The 25,523-nt window shown below is 35.1% G+C and overlaps 1 protein-coding gene across 2 annotated transcripts; it reads right to left on the minus strand.

Annotated features, from left to right (window-relative positions):
• Window positions 1-1,841: 1,841 nt before the first annotated feature.
• Window positions 1,842-22,572, minus strand: LOC123877604 (protein rolling stone-like). Of its 2 annotated transcripts, none has more exons than XM_045924421.1 (5): window positions 22,293-22,572; window positions 14,625-15,033; window positions 10,955-11,062; window positions 10,119-10,314; window positions 1,842-3,501 (listed from the first exon to the last, which is right to left on the minus strand). In XM_045924421.1, the coding sequence occupies exons 2-5, from the start codon at window positions 14,947-14,949 to the stop codon at window positions 3,306-3,308; spliced, it is 825 nt and encodes a 274-aa protein (XP_045780377.1). In that variant the 5' UTR covers window positions 14,950-15,033; window positions 22,293-22,572; the 3' UTR covers window positions 1,842-3,305. The 2 variants fall into 2 exon arrangements, with proteins under 2 accessions (XP_045780377.1, XP_045780385.1); XM_045924429.1 differs by lacking the exon at window positions 22,293-22,572 and adding an exon at window positions 15,201-15,344.
• Window positions 22,573-25,523: the final 2,951 nt, after the last annotated feature.

A 25,523-nucleotide genomic window follows, 5' to 3' on the forward strand; every position in this document is an offset into this window, starting at 1 on the left:
TGAATTTCTATCCAAAAATATATGAGACTGCCCTTGCAGCAAACAAGCACGTAGTAAATATCTTTCTTAGCATTGGTTACGAATTATTATATTTTGACTTTTCTTGCTGTTTTTCTTCATTGAACGCTGTTGCAAATTCTGTTTTAGGGTTCCGTACCTCAAAAGGAAAAACAGAACCCTGATAGGACCACTTTGTTGTCTGTGTGTCTATCTGTCCGCCTGTCATGTCTGTCAAGAAAACCTATAGGGTACTTCCCATTGACCTAGAATCATGAAATTTGGCAGGTAGGTAGGTCTTATTTTTAACCCCCGACCCAAAAAGAGGGGTGTTATAAGTTTGACGTGTGTATCTGTGTATCTGTGTGTCTGTGTATCTGTGTATCTGTGTATCTGTCTGTGGCATCGTAGCGCCTAAACGAATGAACCGATTTTAATTTAGTTTTTTTTTGTTTGAAAGGTGGCTTGATCGAGAGTGTTCTTAGCTATAATCTAAAAAAATTGGTTCAGCCGTTTAAGAGTTATCAGCTCTTTTCTAGTTTTCTTGTAGAAAAGAAGGTTAGATAACCGTTAGGTTCATAATATTATGTCAATAGACAAATGTCAAGCTGTCAAGATGGACGTTGCCTAAATACATAATTATTTATTTGAAAATGATGTTTTGGAAAACTCAAATACTTTGGATCGTCGGGGGTGTTATAAATTTTTAATTTACACTTGTTAAGTTAGTTATTAATCTTGTCTTTTAATTACCCAACAAATCAACTTAAAGTGGTTCTTTCTCTAAACATACAAGACAACATTTTATTTTATAATATGTTCTAAATAATAAATTAAAAGTACTATTAGGTAGGTACTTAGATTACCGTTGAACCTAATATTTCCTGATTATTTACCTACCTGATATTGACTGATGTAGGTTGAGCGTAGATATGAATTATATTATCAGGTATTCGTATAGTATCATTATTACATTGCAAATGAACGTGACATAATCGAATAGGTGCGATTTCCTGAAAAAAAAAATATTCTTGAAACTCTTGTATGGTTGTATTATTAGATGTAGTTGATTACGTTGCGACTTTTCCTTAGTCTGATTATGTACATAATTTTTTAATCCGATTAGCCTCTGTAATTGTTGGAAGCACCTTATTGTGTAGGTACTTAATGCAAGGTTTTTGATTATGTAAATTATCCATAAATTTTATTTTTCTCGTAATTCCTAGGTTAGAAGATACTTTGTTTACAACGTTTGAATATGAGTTTTGTATTTATTACATTGGTAGATAATAAAAATAAGGTATAGCCAAGTTATTTATTCAGTCTGATATTTTGAAGAATCTTTTCAAATTACTTAGTTCATAATTTCTGAAGGCTAATGATATTATTTACGAGTAAAATTAGGCACCTTGTAATTCTATGAAAAGCCAATGATTATTGAATTTATCAAGTGATTCATCTGTTCATTAGTCATTATTATCAAAGAATATTGATAGTCACATTCCTTTTCGGAACCCTACCTTGGTGATTAAATTTTTGTCATTAATTTTGGTAATGTGAAAATGAGATTCGTTGGGCCAATAGCCTAAAAGCGACTTGATATATGTAGGCCTATACTATAGGCCTACATACACAAACTAAATAAATGAAGAATAATAATGTTTTGAAATTAATATACATATTTCTAAAACCTGAAAACCAGAGGTCGAAAGAAAAAAAGGCAAATATTGATTTGTTTGTTTGCCGAAGCATTATTGTAACGTCCATCAAATGAGATTAAGCTTGAGCTAACTGAGTGGTGATTGATCGTTAACTTTATCAGGGTGTTAAATAAAATGCAACAATTACTGTTTACCATCTCAAAGAATCGTTTAATATACTCATATCAATATCTGTACGATTTTTTATCACAATACAAAATTTACTTAATTTACCTTACGAAAGTATATTGTATCACTTGGTTAATAAATAAGAGTCCGCGATATTATTAAGGTCTAGTACCTTAAATGGCAAGCCTAAACTTAAATTGTTAAGGACAGCTCAAATGAAAATTTTAAGAATATACTTACGTATACAGATGGTTTCTTTTATCTGATATACCAAAAAATTAAATTGAACTAGATAATATTACATACCATTTTAAATACAAATCTTTGAAGTTTCGATACAAATTAACCAGATATCCATACCTACTCAATTTTTTAAAGAAAGCAGTTAGTTATCTTAAAAATAATCCTTACACACATTACAATAATTAAAAATCTACACTAGGATCACAGTACTTTTATAAGTCCATTTATTGATAATGTCTAATTTTACCAGTTAGGCCGTATGCCTAATTACCAAGCAATTAAGCATGGTTTAGTTAAACATTCGTTATATTGTGCTTTTTGAAAATCGCGTATGTCATCAGTCAAAAAGAGGTCATTAGGTAATGTTTAACTAAACGGGGGTTAAATGCTTGGTGAAATTGGGCCTTAAGCAAACTTTCAAACTAGGTAAATGGCGTGTTCGATTATAACAAATCAAACACTCTACCCACTTAGTAATTACGTGACAGATTGAGATGGCAATCGAGGTATGAGGCGGGGCGTCCCCATCCTGATTGCCATCTCGACCTGTCGCGTACTATACCTACACCTTGTTTGTTTGCATTATCCGATAAAGTTCATTGCCGATTACGTGTCGGTCACCATTTCATAATAATTCTATTTCTACATTTTACATAATAAGGACATGTTTTTAAAAACAGCATTCATAGTAGGTATTATTAGTACGTGGTAAGTTTTGGTTTTGCTTCTTGATATAGGTAGTTCTTATGATCAGGCGTTAACAACAACAATCGATTCTGTTTGGCAAATTAATTAATTCGATTAATTTAAAAATATTATAATACTGTATAGTCAGTACTGACTGGTGCGACTGGGATGTTTTGGAAGATTTGTTTGTTTATCACAATTAGTGGGGAATAGCACCACCTCGAACCAGGTTGAACCGCTATATATTGGCACTTGCGAGTTTATATTGTCTTATTTATTATGTCAAAAAGCTAGATTTCTTTTGCCAAAACATTATTATCAGGAAGGTTGACTAGTTTCGGAATAACATCCTAAAGCTCGTTAGGTAGGTACATTTCCCACGATCAATGAACCCATCAAAGTTTCATCGTAGTTCTGATTTCTGATATTCGTATTCGTTGCATCCATATCTATCCCGAAAATTAAGTACGTTTAAGTAGCATTTCGTTGTACTGGGCCATTCTGATCGTATCTAGAATAACCATCACTAATATTAATAAAATAGCATGTTTAAGCTTCGAAAGCATCATTGTACTCTCCACTCCTGTCCATTAGGCATTTTCTGACGATGAAGTCGCGGGCTGTGGCGATGCCCACCGTAAGAATATGCATTAAGGCCAGGAACAGCGCAGTCAGGGTCACCACGACGAGGGTCTGTATTGGCTTCGCCCAGTTGATGACCGGGTAAATAAATGCATTGCCCCATCTGAAAGAAAGAAAGAGGTACATCTTTATTTTTTTATCTTTGAAATATTTGTACTTGACTACGATCTCTAAAGGAAACACCGGTAGCTACACAATGTATGGGCACAATATTATAGCCAAGATAGATACTCGTAAATGGACGAAAGCTGGTAGCTGCATAGAACCTTACCCTGAACTGGGCTTTGGCAATGTGCCTTTGCTGGCTGAGCAGCAAGATTAGCGGAAACTGTACTCTCTATCTCTCTATCTCTATCGCATTTTTCATTACAGAGGGCCGTGACCCCTTTCACATCACAATGGTAGGAGTTTTCAAGGGATAATAATACCCGTACGACTATCGACATACGACTCGACTAAAGTGAAACGAGATTTCGACATTTATTGCTCAGAGTCAGAGGAAGCGAAAAGGATACATTAGTCAAGGTAACCCATCCAGTTACCAGTCTTGGTCAACGTTGCTTAACCAGCGCGATCTACGAATATGCGCTTTCACAACTATTCCACGCGTCCCTCAAATGGAAATTAGCCGTAACTTACCTAATGAAAGTCTCTTACTTTAATAATAATTCATCAGTCCTATGGTATTCTGAGATGAGCATTCTCTCGGCTCATATCTTTGGAGGACTTTTTGTTTAGATGAGCAAGTGTTTGTTAATAGGTTCAATCATCATCAATCATGATCAACCCATTTCCGCCCCACTACTGAGTACGGGTCTCCTCTCAGAATGAGAAGGGTTTAGGCCATAGTCTGCCACGCTGGCCCAGTGCGGATTGGCAGACTTCACACACCTTTGAGAACATGGAGAACTCTCAGGCATGCAGGTTTCTTCACGATGTTTTCCTTCACCGTTAAAGCAAGTGATATTTAATTGCTTAAAACGCACATAACTGAAAAGTTAGTGGTGCGTGCCCGGGATCGAACCCCCGACCTCCGATTCGGAGGCGGACGTTCTAACCACTAGGCTATCACAGCTTTTTATATATATATATATTATAGTTAATAGGTTAATCGTTGTAATTATCTCTTCATCCTGACCTTAATGATGTACTAAGAAGCGTGATGAACAGTCAATGACTTGTTGCATTAGTATGCAATAAGTAGTAATTAGATTATATTTTTTGCCTTGACTTATTATTATGGATAACTTTCCTGATACGAATTAAGGTCGTCTTTATTTATTTGGTAGGTTAGTATGAAATATTTGCAGAAGCATATTACGATCGATCGCGCTGAAAACTATGAGCTGAAATTTTGTACAGAGGTTCCTTTTTAACGTAGACAAGAATCAAGACCGGACTTTTTTAAATGCTCACGAGATAAGGAATAAAATCAAAATCATTTATTAATACTATTTTACACCTTTTGTTTGTCAGATTTGTAAGATTTGAAAGATGATGATTAATTAATTAATTACGTAAACTTAAAACTAAAGCTACGAGGATTCCAAACGCGCCCAAGTCTGTGAAAACTCCACAACAAACTCAGCCGGGTATTCTTTTTTTATTCAATAAAAACGATTTAAATATTTTCTTCGAACAAAGCCGCAGACGGCCGCTAGTACTTTAATAAATCTAAATTGTTGAGTATTCATTGACTTTTTATTGCTTCTTGCCTATTGTAAAATAGCATTGTTCGTGTGCAGAGTACCTAGTAAGTAGAGTTTCAAAATTTTAATTGAGCAGGATGTCGGTGAAGTGTAATGTTCCTCTATTTATTCCGATTTCACTGAAATATATGTAAGCTTATAGCAAAATTTTGTGTGTCTGTTTATTATCTTTTTCATAAAATAACGGAATAAATCGATCTGTGTTTAGTTTTTTTATCCCAAGACTTAGTAAATAATAGCTTTATAATAGGCAAATACTTGCACCTAATTATCTTACCTAGGTAGGGCTGCCAATAATTGTGCTCAAAATTATTTCTAGACATTATCATAATAATATTTAAAGTCTAGGAATATATTAGTTTTGATATAAGTACATAATACCTACCTTAATACCTACTTATTAGTTTTCGAGTGAGTTTAAGAGGGCTCTCCGTCACTCGTTTCATACAATCGTAGTTCCAATTTCATTTGAATATTAAGCAACCAAAGTCCATGAAATTTTGCAGACATATTCTAGAAACTAATATTTGTGTCTGTGGTGTTTTAGATTTTTCTAAAAATATGTAGTTTTAAAATTACAGGGGCTCAAAGATTTGTATGAAAATTTTTAAGACCGCGTAACTTTGAAACCGAATATTTTAACAGAAATCTGGAAAACCACAGACACAGATATTAGTTTCTAGAATATGTCTGCAAAATTTCATGGACTTTGGTTGCTTAATATTCAAATGAAATTGGAACTACGATTGTATGAAACGAGTGACGGAGAGAGCCCTGTTAAGTTTTTAACTAAACTAAAATAAGTTTTTTACGTGCTCTGAAAAAAAGATGTAACTACTCATGTATTTTGTAAGATAAAAAAGTGGTAAGAACTTAGTGGTTAAAGACGTCGGCTTCTGATTCGGGAGGTCTGGGGTTCTATAACGGGCACGCACTTCTTACTTTTCGGAGTTAAGTGCGTTTTTAGCAATTTTCGTCAAGCAAAACTGACAGTTTTGCATAATGTTCACAAATAGTATGTAGGTAAATGAGATGTAAATAGTAATCTTTTCGTATTTAACCTTGTGATACAAAATACCTACCTACTAGAAGAGACACACAGCCTCGTCGTCTGTCCTTAAACGATCATTAATAAGACTGGTTTTTTAATTATTGTGGTTGACATAAAATACAAAGATTGGAAAACCATCCAACAACTTTTTTTTTGACACAGAAAACCTCAATCATTTAAATAGGTAGGTACAGCTTTCTATAGAAGATAATAATATCTAAAGATAAAATAATTAAAAGCGGAATGGTGTGTCGATAAATAATACTACTAAAAAGTACGAAATATTTTATTAATTATCTTGGATAAAAACACTGCAATAATAGTTTTATTGCTTACTAGGTGATGCCCCGTAGCCACGACTTCGTACGTAGATTTAGGTTTATAAAAATTCTATGGGAACTCCTTTTTTTTTGATAAAGAGTAGCCAGGATGCATTTGTACCGAATTTCGTCAAAATAAAAAGTAACAGACAGACTGAGAGAGAAACATACTTATTATTGCATTAAAAATTGGTTGTCTGTAAAGTCGGTTTACTGACGATAGTTGAACGTGACAACAAAGGCCGATTGTGCTTCTTTGTCGCTCGTTCCGCGCTCTCGCTTGCACTTCAAGCCTTACATGGAACGCCTCAGAGCGAGGTAACGCCGCATGAGTCATGTTTTTTCGTGCGTGCAGCCGGCTCTATCGAATTATAAGACGTTGTCACGTCAAAAATAATATTAGTAAATACAAAAGTACCTAACTAAATATTCAGAACTACATAGCTACGTCATAATCATAAAATAGTATACATCAAAGCCGCAATCCGCCTGTCTGTGTATTGGCTTATTACCTGAATTAATAATTCTAAACTTCGTAGTGTAATTTTATATCTTGCAAACTATCAATGGAATTCAATCTCTTAGAAAATTTCGTAAGCAAAGGTTATAATAATAAATTCACAATGCGAATGTATTAAAATTCAAAGGTAAGTACCTAAGTATAACCCTGATAAATATACCTACTTATTGCGTTGCGGTAACCCTATAATGAAATATTTATGTAAAGGTCAAAAACGGGACGTAGAAGTTATTAATGTTTATCATGAATAGGTACATCTAAATTCTAATGCGTGTCGGTTTTGCAACAATATTGTGCAACCTAATCGCATACCTTCAATCTTTAGGTTAAGGTCATTGCTACGAAGTAGGTATGAACAATCAATTCAACTAAGTGATTAGTTTAATAATCACTTTTCACGATGTATAGGTAGTAAGTAGTCCGATGTGGATACAAATTATCATCATCATCCCTTTGCACTCTACACTGTTATAATAAGAGTAAAGAGGTATTTAAGTAATTGTAAAGTTTGTAGGGGGTAATCTCTGACCGATTTTGAAAATTCTTTCACCAGTAGAAAGCTACATTATTCCTGAGAAACATAGGCTATATTTTATTTTCAAAAAATTTGAGATCCCTACGAAAATTGTTATAAGCTACCCGTGCGAAGCCGAGGCGGGTAGCTAGTATACTAATACAAATGCGATACTTATTGCGTTGTCGGTCTGTCTGTAACCCTTTCTAGACACTACATCTGAACCCTAGTTCTGGGTGCATCGAGATAACTTGCAAGTTGCACCAGGACGGACTAGGACAAAGGGTACCTACATTTTATTCCGGAAAATCAAAAAATTCTGTATATTATCTTGCGTCGGCCTAAAATCTAAACATAATCAAACCATTGTCGGCCCACTACTGAGCACGGGTCTCTTCTCAGAGTGGGAAGGGCTTATATTCTTACTAGTTATAGCTATCATGAGCTATGTTAATGAAGTAACTCTATTGGTGGTTTCCCCAAGTATCTCGATACTCATCCTCGCTTTTACACAGTACGCACCCTCTACAAAATATGACCAAAATCCAAAATACTATAAATATACCATGAATTGTAGAGTCGTCACAAAGTTGGACGTGACGATAAAATCAGTAAGTAAACATTATATATGCTTGCTTGTTTGATTCGTACAAATACGGACAAGGTTTTCGTTTACTTACTGTCAAAACGACTGCATTATTTAGGTAAACAGCTTGTAACTAAACGTTGTGTCCGTTTTTGCTAGCGCGCCCTTGAGGAAAGGAAGGATGAAAGATAACTGATGGTATAAGGCTTATCGAATGTGTGTTTAGGTGTATTACGACACCTAGCAGTCTTCACATAAAAACAAGCTATCCATTAATGTTAAAAATAAAATAAGTACCTCATTATTTCTATTTTAACAGTAGGTACGATCAAAATCAAAGGAGTAGGTTATAATATTTTATTCGTACATAAATAACTGTCACGTCTTGTGATAAAAAAGATTCCGACGAATTGAAAACCTCCTCCTTTTTTTTTGAAGTCGGTTAAAAATAAGAAAAATTTCCAGTCTAATAGAATATTATAAAATCTGTGAAGGGTTTGACATCGGGTGATTAAAGTAACGTTACCGTTAAAGTCACGAAAAAAGAAAAAAATGGGTTGCACAAGTCAGAACTCATGCACCCATAAATTAAGGTTAACGGTCCAATTTTGGTTAAGAGTTAATGAAGCTAGACTTGTGCAACGCAATGTGACTTCTTTCGATGGTCTTTTACTTTGCTGTAAACGCCATAATTATGTGCAACTGATCCTTAGTTTAAACTTATTAGTTTAAACGCGAAAATATGACTGAGGCAGGCCGTAGGTAGGTACCTACGTACGAAATTTTCATTGTGTCTACAATTTAGTTGACGACTTAAAAGTCCTCAATAAACACTCAAACAAACATGAATTGCGTAACTGCCTCGTACGTATTATTTTTCATAGAATACAACTTCTATACCAACTTGAATTCATGGTCTTCAAACGCACTTAGTTACAATGTTTTGACCTACGAAGTTTAATGTATTTCGCAATTTGCCGAACAATAATTAGCAAGTAGATGTCAAATTCTTGATGTGTATACCTATTGATATAAATGAGATGTTTAGAATCTTTACAGCAGTGGCTACTTTTGCAATAATAATAATTTAACGGTATCCTGTTATTTTTATAAGGTTTTTAATTTTTTATGCACCGGTCCACACTGGACTAAATCTTTGGTAAGAAAAATGTTTAGCTAGGTGTCAAATTTAAGTAAATAATTTTGTACCTGGCAGTAACAAAATATAACAAATAATACATTATCTACCTAACAAATATAACAATAATAGTTGTGTACATAATAAGCACCTTTAAGTGGCGTGTCACATAGAAAAAAGACGACGAGTAGGTATGTAATATTTTTTATGCGCTTTGTGTACTTGCTCTTGTAGAAAATAGAATAAATAAAAATAAATAAATAAAACTAATATTATGGAATATCTATAATATAATAACAATAGTAGACATTAATTAACAGTATTTGTAAATCATAACACAAATCAGAAAAATGGATAAGCCTAGGAAAGGACGTGACGTGAGCTTAGTTAGGTCTTTCGGAAACTAGCCTTAAGCAATTTTGCCCACTAATTTCGGTTTCCGATCTACATTTTTTATTGGATCTACTACGTTGCAACCTGTTTTTAATTAGTACGAAAAATTGAAGTCAAAAACGCCTTAATTTTTTTCTTATTGGTATTTAGACGAAATTTTAACTATAATAGCTTCGTAGATTCGTTAGGTGGCAGCTTTGCATTAAATGAATTAGTAATGTCTAAGACTTCCTTTGCAAAAGTAGATATATTTTTTTTGACGTTGAAGGTTTCAGTATTTGGTTTTCTTTGTTAATTTCATTTTTTAGCCGGGAATGTTGAACTTAGCGCAAGTCTCGATATTTTAGTAGGAAGATCAATTATTACGAGTATGATAAAAAACTTCTCGCTTTCGAACTGCAAAAGTTTTAAATCTCAGCACTTGTTTCGTGGTGCGCAATTAAATAACCAGACCAAATATTTATTATTTTATAAATACTTTATACGTACGGGTCTAGTCCTCCAGAAATGTAGTAGGCAACGGTAAAGAGGAGGTATGCCAGCGAGAAGTACAGCGGCTGCATGACGTGGAGAAGGCGGCTCGGATGTGCAGACAGCACCAGCTCAACGAACATCAGCCCCGAGTTTACTCCGTGAAGCATTATATCCAATATCGGATTTGGTGCGTAGTTGATTTTCTTGCCCGCTGAAAACAAAAGTATCAACGTTTGTTAAACATCTCTGCTACGAAACTGTAGCAGTAGTACTACTATTACCGCCATGACATGTCAGTTGTCTGACATGTAAAAAGCGAAACTACCAGCTCTAACGCAGTGCTTTTACCATATAGAGCAAGATCTCGGGACTGCCAGACCTTACTTATTTTCTGAAAAACAAAATATGTGAGATAGAGTAGTTTTTAACCGACTTCAAAAATGGAGGAGGTTCTCAATTCGTCGGAATCTTTTAGTATGTACTATAATTAATGTGGGCATATTATCTGCTAATTTGTGTCGTGGGCCAATTTATAGGTTTCAGCAGCTAAAGATCCAATAAGCTTTTGACGCGATTCATCGCCTGTCCGCGTGTTTTCGGTGAAATACATTGGCCCTCGTCTCCGCTTCGAAATAAAAATTTCGCTTAGCGAGACTCAATTGCGTGGGAAAGCGGCGAACTTAATTAAATCTTTGCGGTAGAGCAGGCAGTTTTGCTTGGTTTGCAATTTAGTTACGTGTCGCTAACCAGAACATGTAACGATTTTCTTACATTGATATTACGGGAAATATGGATATACAGCCAGAATAAGATCGCGGTCTTAAAAATCACAATCGTATAGCTATACTTACGAGCTCTCAAGACAGCCCAGTAGAAGAGCGTGACGAGGAAAGCGATGGGCACCGTGATATTGTACAGTACCCAGTAGGTTCTGACGTACCAAGGCAGCACTTTGTCATCTGAAATACAGCGTTAGTTAATATCAATTTTAATCAGTGTCTGTAACGGGAGAAAAGTAATCAAATTAATATTCAACAGAAATGATAACATTTTATAAAGCTACTCGTATAATATTTTATGCGTTTCGACATTTTGTGAGCCAAAACTTTTCAAGTTTACGCGTACGCAAGGACAAGGTGGTCTTTACCTTGTTCGCGTGAACTTGGTAAACAAATTGAGAAATGTAAAAGTGTTTAACTGAGGTTTAACTGTTGTTTTAATAGGCAGTTATTTGGTTAATAGACATACAGTAGGTGTAAGAAGTTAACGCAATATATAATATATTTAATCACTCTCTAGATTAACTGGGTACCTACTTATTATTAAAAATAAAATAAAATTATTTATTTTTGGAAGTCGGTTAAAAAAACACTGTATGTATAGTCTTGAGAGTTAAAACTGTCCTCTACGAGCCTTCCTAGACCCTTTCCATTTGTGATTTCCGCACATCCTAGAAAAACACCCACAATGCCGCTTATAGTAGCAATGCCTATTATTTTATGAATTTAACAAATTTCTTAACTCTATCTAATCATTTTTTTTAAATTATCATTATCAGACATCAAAAGTTAGTCCACTCTCTCAAAAGTGCTCATGTGCGTGGTTGTTGTCGAGCACAAACCTGTTAAGCCAATTAAAAATGCCAAATTCTTGCATACCTTTATAGACCTTGTTAAATTAAAAATTATTGATTTCTTATTCAAGATCAGCTCAGATATCAGATTATTATGTATTCAGAAAAATTTGTCGACTCGTTTAGGCACAATTTTCACGGTCAGCCAGTTTCTTTAACAGGGCTCTCTCCGTCACTCGTTTCCACTCGTTTCATACAATCGTAGTTCCAATTTCATTTGAATATGAAGCAACCAAAGTCCATGAAATTTTGCAGACATATTCTAGAAACTAATATCTGTGTCTGTGGTGTTTTAGATTTTTCTAAAAATATGTAGTTTTAAAATTACAGGGGCTCCAAGATTTGTATGAAAATTTTAAGACCGCGTAACTTTGAAACCGAATATTTTAACAGAAATCTGGAAAACCACAGACATAGATATTAGTTTCTAGAATATGTCTGCAAAATTTCATGGACTTAGGTTGCTTAATATTCAAATGAAATTGGAACTACGATTGTATGAAACGAGTGGAAACGAGTGACGGAGAGAGCCCTCTTAAGTTTTAAATGATAGGTAAGTAGGTACCTACTCTCAAAATCACTGGTTTTGATGTTGCAATGTAATGACATTAAAATTAATGTTGCGATAAAATCTCCGATTTTATGCACTTTAATGTGCGGGTTGAAAAAGATGCAATGCAAACATCAGTCAGAGTTTTTTTTGAAAACCTTTAAGTAGGTAAAGCAAGAAACTTTTTTGTTTCGTCCAGTCTGTTTGTCCGTAGGTTACAACCATTTAATTAAGAAACTAATAAATGTACCTACCTAAAGTTAGTCCATCTGTAATCTGAAAATCCTTCGCATTATTCTAATTATCTTTATGGTGACGTATGTTTCTGTGATCCGTTAACTCGCCAGACCTTGCATCATTACCGACTACGAGGCCGATGTTAACATTCAAGACTCGTACCTTCTTTGACGTGTCTAGTAGGTAGGTATCTGATGATATCTGACGTTTGTGATGATGCATTCCGCAGTTACAGAGACTAGGAAGTGCTTCAATATACATAAAGAGTAAAAAAAGTTTGCTTTGCTTTGCTCGATTTGCCCTTTTCCATAAACGATGATAATTGTTATTTCAAGAAACTCTCCGATATAATTTACTTAATATTTAATTGTTAAGTAAGTATAAATAATATTTCCTCCTCGTACACTGAATCAGTACTACGAACTTACGAAGTAGGCAACCTAAAGTTACCTATGTACTTACTATTTTATTATAAGTTAATAATAAGCATAGTTGTATTTATAAAATCAACCCTTAATATATAAATCAAAAATAACGTAGGTACGTACATATGTACCTACTTAATTAACTATTACTCTTACCTACTAAAAAAATCACAACAGCTAAAATATACTTACTTACATATAAGTTATTATAAGTATATGTCACGGTCAGAGTACTGAAATGACCTTAATTACAATATTGCGAAAATAACACTTTTACCGAAAATTTTATCCACGCTTTAAATAATAAAACTGTAACTGGACGATTACATGTTTTCAGAGGTACACTAATCAGAGGTGTGAGCTGTATTATCAATATAGAACCCAGACAGTATTTTAGGTATTTATTTTTCTGTCTGTCTGTCCGTGCGCGCACTATAATTTATTCATTAATTGAAAAAAAGTATTATAATATTATATAAGTAAAATTGAAAAGTAGCATCTAACGACGATAATCCAAGGAGAAATTTGAAAACATGTTTGATGTGTAGCCCTTTTTATTTAATTAATGAAAATGTGAACTATATTAATCAGACTTTTAATTTAACAATATAATTGGACTAGAACGACTGCAGAGAACGACTGTAGACTGCTCACAACCGCTTCCCGCAGTCTCGTCTCTCATATCTCTAGAGCATTTTCGTAAAGCGCAAAGCCAGAAGTTCGTGAAGGAAGTCCTGAATGAGCCAATCTTATGAAGCCAAGTGGAGCGAAGCGAGTCGCCGACCTCCGCTCCATGTAGCGAAACGGTCGAGCTGAATAAAGACGGCGTAGCCCGTTTAAAAAATTTACGTAGCCGGTTACGAAATAGAGTCCTAAGAACGCTCGTTTCCATGGTCACCCTAGCATTTTTTAAGTGCCGGATAACCTGTTCACGGCTTTATGGCTATCTTTTAAAAATAAATAAACAGCTGGTTTAAGATATATATTTACCACGCGTGGGTGAAAATAGACACATGTATAACTGTTGAAAACAGATGAATTAATTCAATTCAGTTACCGAAATGCCAAATGGGCACAGCTTGTTTCGCCCATTTCGCCAGTGCCGATCAGAATATGAAATAATTCGTACGAATTCGTACGCGTGCTGCCGGGATTGATGACACCATGTGCCAAATAACATTAATTTTGTTAGCAGAATGGGAGCATTGGCTATTTACGTGTTGCAAGTATGTTGTCAGTGTTGTTACTAACAGGAGCGTGCTCTTCATTTTCTAGTATTATAGGTACATACTGAGACACATCAGTAGTGAAATATTAAAACTGTGATGTGTGATTAACGATGATAGCCTCGTGGTTGAGTGTTGAGACGTCAACCTTCTATTTGGGATGTTGAGGGTTCGATCTCGGGCACGCACCTTTTCGGAATAATGTGCGTTTTCTTTTAAGCAATTCAATATCACTTGCCTTAACGGTGAAGGAAAACATCGTGGGGAGACCTGCAGGTCTAAGAGTTCAGCATAATGTTCTGAAAGGTGTGAAGTTTGCCAATTTAAACAAGGCCAGAATTGCGGACTGTGGCCTAAACCCTTCTCATTGTTAGAGGTGACCAGTGCTCAGTAGTGGGGCAGTGATGGGTTGATCTCGTTCATTAAATACCAATTTATTGCTAGGCTTACCAGGTAAACTGCCACGATGTTTCTTTACAGTTACTATGATGCCGAAAAGTGACTCGAGGAAAATCAGAATTAGGCCCCAGTGAGTCATGTACAGCAGGAACATTTCTCGAGGTCCCCAGAAGTACGCCGTCGACCAGGAAATGATGAACACCGACCACACAAATATTGGCACTCGCCAGAACAATGGTGACAACCTTCCTCGCCACGACCTTCCGAATAGTTCTGACGTTTCGTTTTCTTCCTTAAGCGCAGCTGTACAACACGCGTAGCAATTTGCCGGCGCTTCTTCCTTCCATTTTTCTATTCGTAGTTTAGCCATTTTCATACAATATCTATCAACTCTGTTTGAGAAATTTGTTTACTTTTGTATTTTCGCTTGTAGAATTAGACTCCCTTGCGTACAATGACTCTGTGAACAAATTACGTAACATTAGATCTCATCCAAATCTAATCACAACAATCCGCGTTGAGCCGTGCGATTTAAATTATTTTAACGTACAGCCTTAATGGCAAAATAATTCAGTTATTTAGCCTTAACCTAAAATTTTTGAGTGAGTTTGGTTAAAATGTACCTACCTACATGTATTTAGTGTGAACGACCGTGAGAAATGATTCTAACCACTCAGCAAGTCGCCTATAGTCGCGACGTCTAGACTCGCTGAGTCCCGGCAACAAGACTAGCATTTGTCCACAGTTTCGTCTGCACTTCAAAATATTCTAACCATTCTTGTCTATTCACTCTCTCTCTCTCTCTCTCTCTCTCCCTACTCTATTCTGCTCTATTCTACTCTCTATTCAGAACTGGCAGGTTTAAACAATAAACTTACTCAGGTAAAAAATATTGTTTAAAACAAAAATCTTGTTGAATTCATAGCATCATCTAGCGTTCAGCTATGGGTATACCTACCTAATCACTACACATATTATAAACGCGAAAGTGTGTATGTTGGTTTCTTGGTTTGTCCTTTAATTACGCCACAAGTGGAACAAGGGATTGACGTAGTTTTTCGCGTGGGTATAGTTATTAAAGACCTGGAGAGTGATATAGACTACTCTTGATATATCCCGGAAAATCAAAGTTTCCACGGGATTTTCAATAACCTAAATCCACATGGACGAAGTCATGGGCATCAGCTAAAGCGTTTTAATAATATTAATATCTGGAAGGTATCTACGTTAGATACTTATTACATTGTATTGATTTTATTTATTGAATCTTTGTCAAATTCATTATCATACTACGACATATGAAACAAGATAAACACTTGCTTATAAATCAAGGTTAAAAAAATTGTTTAAGTATTTTTTCATCTATAGGCGCCTGTTACAGCAAGAGCTTCAGGTAATCGTTTCAAGTCAAATCTTTTTTCGATCCCCAATTTTTACTTGGGAGTGATTTTAATTTTACAAGAATTCGGAGTGGAAGTACCTAGTTACTACCTAGAAATATTACTTTAGTAAGTAATAGCAGGCTTTGGTAGAAGAGCGCTTTCGAAATAGTAAAATATCATTTTCTTAATATAAATCCTTTTTTTTTTTTTTTTTTTTTTTTATGTGTTCCTTCCTTTTTTCCTCCAACATGGCGGTCGGAGACTGTTGTAGGTCGGTACTATGATGGCGTTTTTTTTTTCTGCCATTTTTGTTTTGCTGTGGTTTTTATTTTTACTTGCTGCACCTATGTGCAGTTCGTTGGGGATTTTTAAACTATAACTAGCTACATCTTAATTATTGTTAATTATTGTCTAGGATTCTGATACTCTGATATTTGTTTTGTTTTGTTTTTTTTGTTTTGTTTTTTTTTTTGTTTTGTTTTGTTTCTTTTTTTTTTAATTCGTTTCTTTTTGTCTGTTTTTTTTTTTAATGTTTGTTATTCTATTTTTTTTTTTTTTAGCATTAAAACATACATCCATAATCTAGTGGCTTATGACCTATATATTACACTATAATATGTAAACATAATCTAACTATATAATTACACATTATATAATTATTTATGTATCTCAATGTTACATTAATTCTCTAAGTTTTATTCTAAATTAGATTTACAAAAAATGGGACAGGATGTTTATCATCCTGTTGCTAGCGTCTATTAATTTATCTAATCTAATTACTTGGGTAATGCAGCTGTAATACATCATAATTTTTCATTCCTTATAGTTACCCAATGTCCTATGTATTTATTTGCTAAAATTATTCGGTTAGCACGTGTTCATTACATTATGAACATTTGCTATCCTACTTTTTTTTTTTCCGCGATGGTCTTTTATTTTTATGTGTATCCCACATAAAAGTTAGAGCCTTTTCTTGGCGCTGTTTTACACTAAAGAACTCCATTCGAGTTTATGACGCTTGAAATTATAATATTGTTTATCTATTTTATTTACACTGCATTACTTTGTCTTAACATACCTATTGTAATATATATATACAACGACTATTTATTATTTAATTACGTTTTATTTTCTTTTATAATTATTTTTGCTATGTGTGTACAAAATTTCACAAATTTAGGTCTAGTTTCTGTTTTACTTATAAGTTTATTTAAAGTTTCAATCTGTACATTAATTCCTAGTTCTATTTCTAAATCATTTCTTATCTTCTCAAATCGTGGGCAATTTATCAATAGATGTGCTATGTCCTCTTCTGATTCCGGGTCACATTTGCATGCTGGGCTATCTTTGATTTTAAATCTATGTAAGTAGTGGGAAAATCCTCCATGTCCCGTCAGAACCTGCACCATTGTTGGATCAAATTTTGCCTTTCTGATAATTTTATATGCTTGTCGTACGTCCGGCATAAATAGTTTCGTCGTACCAGCAGTTGTGCCGCTTGTATATCTTTCTTGCCACTTTTGTATTGAGTCTGTCCTTAAAGTATGTTTAATGTAAGATAATGGGCATGCCTTATAATCAGCTGCTGTTCTCTTGTAAAGCGCTGCTTGTTTTGCAAGATAATCGGCTCTCTCATTTCCCTCAACTCCTATATGGGCTTTAATCCAGAAAAACCTTATTTGCTTACCCTGATTCTGCAGTATGGCCAGATTCCTTCTTATAGTATGAATTAGTGGGTGAGCAGAGTTTTTATTTCGCAACAGGTCTAATGAGGATCTGGAATCACTTAACACACATACTTCTCTTTCCCCTCTTTTCACTACCAGCCCCACAGCTCTTTCCAGGGCATACAACTCTGCTTGAAAAACTGTACAGTATGCTTCCAGTTTGAGCTTCATTGACTGCACCTCTCTACCGTCTTTCCATACCGATATCGCGGCACCTACCTTCCCATCTATTTTGCTGCCATCAGTAAACAGTAGCAAACCTTCGATCTGATGGTCTTCCATTGTTTTGGGTTCTAGATTATCGAGACAGGTGTAATCAATATTTATTCTTCTTGCGGGATGTTCTGCTTCCAAGAATCTGACTTTCCACTCTATTTCTCGATCATCTGGAAGAAATATGAAGGGCCTGCACATAAATAGCATATAAATCCTATTTGTGTGCAAAGTATTTTGTATTTTAACCTATTATGTAAATACAATAATAGTTTATTTATGAGTAAGTTTATATGAACCGTACCTGACTAATGTCACAGTATATTACCCAAATAAAGGTTCATAAACTATTAAAACCCGTGATATGGCATGTCGGTTAATTTCTACTTTTTGTTCTAAGACATCGATTATTTATTTATACACGCGAGGATATTAAATCAATTAGTTTCAAGTTTAACTACGAACCTACCTATTCATAACAATTTTTTTTATTGAAATGCGATGGCTAGGCTTCGTGTCGCCAATCAATTTGATCTACACGGTAGAACGTATTATATTTTAAAGAACTTTTATAGAGTCAGATATTAAACGACAGAAAGGTTGTGACTATAATTATAGTGGTTCAAATAAAATAATATTGACTGAAAACCTTTGAACCTAAAATCAAGTTGATCTTGGGGAGCCAGTAGGGAACCGTAATTTTCGCAGATACTACAACCTATTTATACACAGATTTAGTCACAGATAAAAGAACCTAATTATTTTAATGAATCAACAATTTTCAAATATCACACATTTTTCACGTTTCTTGTCGGATATTTCACGTGACTTGTCGGATAATGCCCGACTAGTTTCGAAATGTTTTTTTTGTTTAAAAATATTTAAAAGTGATAATATGGTAGCCGCTGCTCCCAAAGAAGATATTCGATACAAGTTAATTTTTTAATAATTAATGTGTTGTATAATTTACATCCGCTTCTGATATTTTATACGAACGATGCAATGGTACCTACGTTCTTTAGAGCTATTGTTTTAAACTATATAGGTAGGTCCCTACTTGGTTGTTTAGGATATCCGTTCATCAGTTGAGCGATTAAGAAAATTACATTGATAAGATTTATTTAAATTGTTTTCCATTTCGTTTCCCTCATTTAACACTAGTTGCGTGCTGAAGCGAAATATAAACTGTGCACCGTACCTACTTACTTAGGTAATTGATTCACGGTCTTAGTAGAAATCGAGGGAAATGCGTTATAAAACTGACTTGACGGTTGTGAGGATGTTCTGCAATTTGTTTATTTAGTCTATGTAGTGTGAGGTGTAAGTATTGGGAATAATTTCAAAATGGTATCCGAGGGCGAGATTTCTTATGTGCCCACTTTCCAGCGGCGGACTATAGGTAATATTATCGCATCACTATAAATGAGGCCTCCAGTTTAGGTTCGAGAAAAAAATTAACATGGTACTGAACAGAATAAGTGCAAACTTATACAATCTAAGTAAATGTCATTCGAGAATACAAGCGCAAGCGAAGCGAACGTAATTTTTTTCTTTAATAAGAGGAAAGATGCTTTAGTAGGTAGGTAATTACTCGTTAGTAAGTAAACAGAAACGCAGATTAAGTATTACTCGTACGGTATTATAATTACCATTGAATGATATTGCGAGGAAGCGAGCACTATTTCAGATAAGTTTTGTACAAGGTTTTGCAGAATAAATGATTATAGATTCGAAACTAAATTAAATAATACCTAGTCATAGAAAACAAGAGGTGCACTTGATGCGAGCACGCGAGAATTTTGTACTTTAAAAATTTTAATTTGATTTAATTTACTAATACTGCTACTGCTGTTACTGTGGGAGTGAAAATTTATTTATGACATTGTGCACCAGTTGCCAACTTCTAAGCTTCACAGCAGCCACAGGCCAATCAGCCTCTGTTTAAGGCAAACTGAGGCTATTCAAATTGAAATCACGTCGGGTCGTTCGTTTCCTACTACCTAGTTCTGAACGCATCGGTCTGGAATTTGGATTGAGCACCACACAAAACTGATATAATATTGGAACGGCTTCCATACCAGCCAGGAAGCTCTAGAGCTAGCTATTTTCTGACATTAATTTTCAAAACAACAGGTACCTAGGTATGTACGATACCGCCATTGATTGTTATTCATCCTACTCTTAAGGGCATTTAAGAAAAATTAAATTTCGTTATTTGGAGCCTGGGGAATTGTGGATGAATATTGAATTTGATATGAAATTATTTAGTTGATTAAGCCTTAGCACGAGGACAACACAGAGACAGGAAGTCAAGGAAAGTAAAAGCAAGGAATTAATTTTAAAAAATTACTATAGGTGTCTACATATTATGTACAAGCGAAATCCCATTCATTTGATTCACTGACTAAATAATCATGTCTAGTAATTATCGGCAAATCTTCATTCTTAAATAGAGTAAAGTCAATTGTTTATTGTATACAAAACCAAAACATTATGATATTATATAGATCTACTGTATTGTACTCGTAGGTAGGTACTCTTTATTGTATACTGCTATTTTGGGATGCAATAGGTTTGTTTGATACTTAGTTAGTAGGTTTTATTCGGCTGTTTGCCAGGAATTATTTATAACCTATAAGTACAGGTGAAATGTCAGTTGTAACGAAAAGTAGATTAATTCCACATATCTTAAAAAATTTTTGGCGATTTTTCCATTAATGTATCACAAGGATTTAGGATCTGTTGGCCCACCGCATTATTATCCCAAGAAAACCATAAAATTGGGAGTAAAATGCAGAGAAAAAAAGGAGCTAAAACCTGTATTTTTTGTAACTTGTCACTAGAAAGGTCGGATATATTAAATTAAGTTATTGATTTTTTGCGCAATAGGGTAAAAACGGCTTTTTTGCCCTTGAGCATTTTACGACTAGGTAGGTATATCAGCCAACCTTGAGGTCAAGAAAAATATATATAATTTGTAATTTATATTTAATATTGCAATAAAATGTACCTGTCAGATTAAATGCCATTACGCACATATTATATACCTTAGTGGATTAAAAAATTAAGATGAGAGATAAGTATCTCGATTTTGACGAAATTTGGTAGAGACAGCTTGCATCCTGGTAACGGACATAGGCTGCGTTTTGTCCTGAAATACTAAAGAGTTGAATCGGGATTTTTAAAAACCTAGATCCTACATGAATTAAGTCGCGGACATCATCTATTTGGTACACCGTAAAAAGATAGCTTATACAACCCGGAGACAGTTATACTTAGGACTTTATATCCTGGACATCAAAGAGTTTCGATGGGATTTATAAAAACCTAAATTCACGCGGTCGAAATTCTGGGCCTTCTTAGTGACTATAAACATTTGTAATTTATATACATTCATAATATAACCTGTATTTATATATAAAAGGAATGAGACAAGCAATGTGTAAATCCGAATAAATAATTTTAAAAACTCAAGATAAAAGTGAGATTTTAGTAAAGAACTTGCTACAGCTTATCACCCAATCATATTACACGTACAGTATGTGGACGGCCTACACACAGCGGACCTACAGGGGCCTGCATGTTCAGTATAACAATCATACACTTAATGGTAACAATGTGCTGACTTCTTGAGGGCGGTGCTGAGGAAGCCTCGACATTGGAAGCGTCGGCATGTTTCCACAAACACGTGTGGATGATTGTGTGATGGATGACTGATGATTCGCAAATGTACCTACCTAAAGCGGGCAGTCCAAATTGTGAACAATCCCAAACTACTGAAACAACCAGCTAGTTTGAAAGCTTAGAACACCACAGAGAAACGTAAGTACAAGCTCTCTTTGCGTGTTCTTTCGCCTTTATAATGGGGATTAAGTTCTGAGAAATTGTTTGATCCCTTCCACCCCCCCATCTCCTAAGATCGCAAGTCACAACGTCCGCCACCTAAAGCAACTGCCTCTTCAGCACCTGGACGCCTAGTGCACTTCGACCACCCATTACGCCAGAACTTTTTTCCACGCACAGTGCAAATTGTGGAACCAACGCTTTTGGGCGGAGTTCCCACTTTTCAACATTTGGTTCAACAAACTCTTGAAGGATAAGCTAGGTAGTTGATATAAGCAGGTATAGATTAAGTGGTTGTATTTTTACTATACAAATGATGATATGGACCGGGCCGTATTCTATCAATAATAATAATGCTTGAAATAAAAATCTTTATTATTTATTTATTTAAATAAGAAGAATAGTAAATATCAGTGGCTATTTAAATAAATATACCTATACCTAGGGTACAAAAAATATTAAGTGATATATTTAAAAAAATTAGATAAAACCAAAAACGTTTTAGATTTTTTTGTCGTTTTATCCAAGTAATTTTAATTATGTTATAGTCTTACCATTTTATTAAACTCGGAAACACAAAACGGAACTATTTTTGTCAAATCCAATTTATTTTCAATCATAAACTACATAATTAGGGAATTTAGAAAAAAATAATTGCGCGACGGTTGTTATATAATATAATTTACTTATACCTTTGTTAAATAAATATTTGATATTGAATTAATTTAAGTTGAAATAAAATTAATTAGGTTTTAATAAATTAATAATTAATTAAGCATGCGCCCGCGCCGCCCGGCACATGCAACGTGCGACTGCGGTTACTACACATTTACTACGTCAAAGGTACCTAAAGCGTATACGAGCGATGATTTGCTCAGCAGATGATGCGAGATCAGGGCTGCCAACCAGGGCCGGACGTAGTTATGTATTCTGATCAACCTCTGATACTTAGCGCTGAGAACTTGAGACTTGTACGTGAAAAGAATACCTAAATGATGCACATTACTAGTATCTAAATCTTATATTCAAAATTAAATTGGATAGGTACCTAACTTGTGATTTGCGTTTTAAAAAATAGTATAATTTTTTTTCTTTTGTCTAACAAAATCACGGTATTGTAAGCCTAATTATTGTTTGTCAGCATTCTTTGGGAAAGATAATTTACTATGATTTTTTTCAGATGCTAAGACACTTCAAATCAATTCATCATATTTTTTAAACGAGAAATCTGTATGAGATATTCTATTATTTGTTTACATTATAAAGGAAATCTTTGTGCCCGGCTTTTGGGTTGAAGGGTTTGGGCTGGGCTTTGATGAATCAGTCAGGAAGTCAGGATTTTTCTTCTCATACATTTTCATATAAATTGGAAACTAGGTATTCTAATGCTTTATAGATGAAATTTTGTATTTTGATACTGACCATTCACCAAGTTTTACTTGAAATAATTTGGCATGTTTGTCTTATAAGTTATAGATAGCAAGCATAGCACAAGTAAAGAAAGAAATCCGAAAACTATGAATTTGTGGTAAAATCACAAAAAAAAAATTGTGTTCACGACCAAAATGTAATTAGTTCACTAAATTACTTACATCAAAGATGACGCTGTCCGACATTAACTTGCAAAGTTGTACAGCTGTTGGAGCGATAAATTTTTACTATACTGGTTTGAGATTTTTTGTACGATGGTACAGAATCCTTCGTGTGTGAATCTGACTCGAACTTGGCCGGTTTTTTTACAGTAAACAAGTTCAAGGTGTAAATTATGTGGAGCAACCCTGCGAAATGGTGCATGCGTGTGCGCTTACCGTGGCCACTAGTTTCAAGGTCCGCAAGAAAAATTCGCCTTCACGCATCGCCACTCATTCCGAAGCCGACACCGGCTAAAGCCACTCCCACACTTGTTGAGTAATCTCGCACCTCATGTTGAGACACGGGCTCATTGTTCTTACATTCTGCATTATTATTTCATTCACGGTTGTTTGCTTAAATTAGTGTCATAAGAAAAATATCTGGATTTCTTTATTTATGTTACACTCAAAACTATTATCCGATCAAAATTACTACTTCAACGAAAAAAAAACTGTCAACACCATCATCTCAAGTCTCATCTTATCGCCAGCCTCTGAGGACGGATTTCCTTTCCGATTAGTAGGTAGTAGGTACGATACTAATTTATAGGGTTGGTTAGTTAGCCCACAAGGCTGAAATACGGATCAGCAGACTTCACACACTTTTGAGAACATTATGGAGAACTCTGAGGTCTGCGCCATACAGGTTTCTTCACGAGATGTCTGCCCGGGATTGAATCACGGACCCCCAGAACCTGAAGTCTTTAACCACTAAACTATCACTGCTTTTTACATGGCGTTACCTACCTAAACCTACTATGACAAATGCGTGCTAAAGGGTAAGAAAAATTTGCCTTCACATATCTCCATACACTGTCGAAGTCGGTAATGCTACTCCCACACTAATTGTTGAGTAATCTTGCACAACCTCTTGTTCTGACACAGGCTTATTGTTCTGTCTGTTGGCAATAGGTTTTTATTTTGGGATACCATCATTTGAATAGAACTTGAACACTTTGATCGGGTGATTTGCGATTGCAAAGCGATTGAGGTTGAAGAACTATATCATAGGTACCATAAAGCCCGTGTTAAGCCTTAGGAAATCCGACTAGATTGCTTCATACATATGTATCTAGATTCTAGAACCGAAGGAACGGGTCATTATATTTTGAAGCATGCCTGAAGGTGTCGTCGACACCTACCAACACGACGACGGCAACCACCAGTGCGTCGACGGCAGATGCCGACGCATAACGACAGCTACAGTCGAAAAAGTGCCACGCAAGCACACGACAGGTCGAGATGACAATCGGGGTGGAGACGCCCCGTACACCCGCACAGCTCTTGCGTCAACCCAGCGCGATAGTGTAAATCTGGTGCGAGACAGCTCGGGTAACGTGCAGGTGTGCGGGCCCCCCCCCCCGCCTCATACCCCGATTGCCATCTCGACCTGTCGCGTACTAGGTATAGATTCTACTGATCTGCGTTAAAATATTCTGCTTCATGAAATATCTATTTCAGGAAAATTTGTATCATTTTCCTGAAATAGATGCCTTGCGTTGTTCCAGCTGAGGTCCATATCTTTCCTGCATTGTTTCCCTAACTTTGTTCGGTCTCAAGCACTTGATTTTTAGTCCAGACTTTCAGGTCTCTGCTGACGACGACGTCCAGCTAAGCGCTTTCTTAGAAGCCTTCGAGGTTTCAGGAAAATCAGTATACTTACGTCGATATGTGTGTCAAGTATTTTCTTATTCATGTTATGAAAAGTGTAAGTCAGAGTAGTACTTAATTAAAATACTACGAAGCTACTTCTAGATACCTCTCGGCCTTAAATTAACTATTTTTTTAATTGAACTTGGGTTTTGCCTTGTTCGCGGTGGTTTTACCGTAAATAGACGCGGAAAATCTAGACCCTTTTTTCCACTTCTTTACTTACCTATAAATATATCCTTGATTTCTAGTTTAGAACAACTTAGGTACCTGTACATATTATACTTGTAAAGTTGAGTCCTATGGAAGAATATTTTGAAAAGTGCGTATACTTAGTAGGTGGCAGTAATACGTACTACAAAGGTCATTTGGCTGGATTGGCTTGGTGTTAAGCGCCTGTGAATATGTTTAGTGAATACATTTCTTAGAAACATGTATTGTTTTCATACAAGGCGTCAATGCTCAATTCAGTCAACACTTGCATTTACTCTTCACCTAGCCATA

This window comes from Maniola jurtina, chromosome 2, assembly GCF_905333055.1.
Source record: "Maniola jurtina chromosome 2, ilManJurt1.1, whole genome shotgun sequence".
In the NCBI taxonomy this organism is placed as follows: Eukaryota; Metazoa; Arthropoda; class Insecta; order Lepidoptera; family Nymphalidae; genus Maniola; species Maniola jurtina.

What these genes read in the sequence shown, in the direction of transcription:
- LOC123877604 (XM_045924421.1), bottom strand. Translation starts at nt 14,949, where the DNA reads ATGAAAATGGCTAAACTACGAATAGAAAAATGGAAGGAAGAAGCGCCG. An exon ending in CTGGGCTGTCTTGAGAGCTC is followed by an intron (nt 10,315 to 10,954) that starts GTAAGTATAGCT and finishes TTTTGTTTTCAG; the next exon opens with CGGGCAAGAAAATCAACTAC. An exon ending in ATTTCTGGAGGACTAGACCC is followed by an intron (nt 3,502 to 10,118) that starts GTACGTATAAAG and finishes TCTTTCTTTCAG; the next exon opens with ATGGGGCAATGCATTTATTT.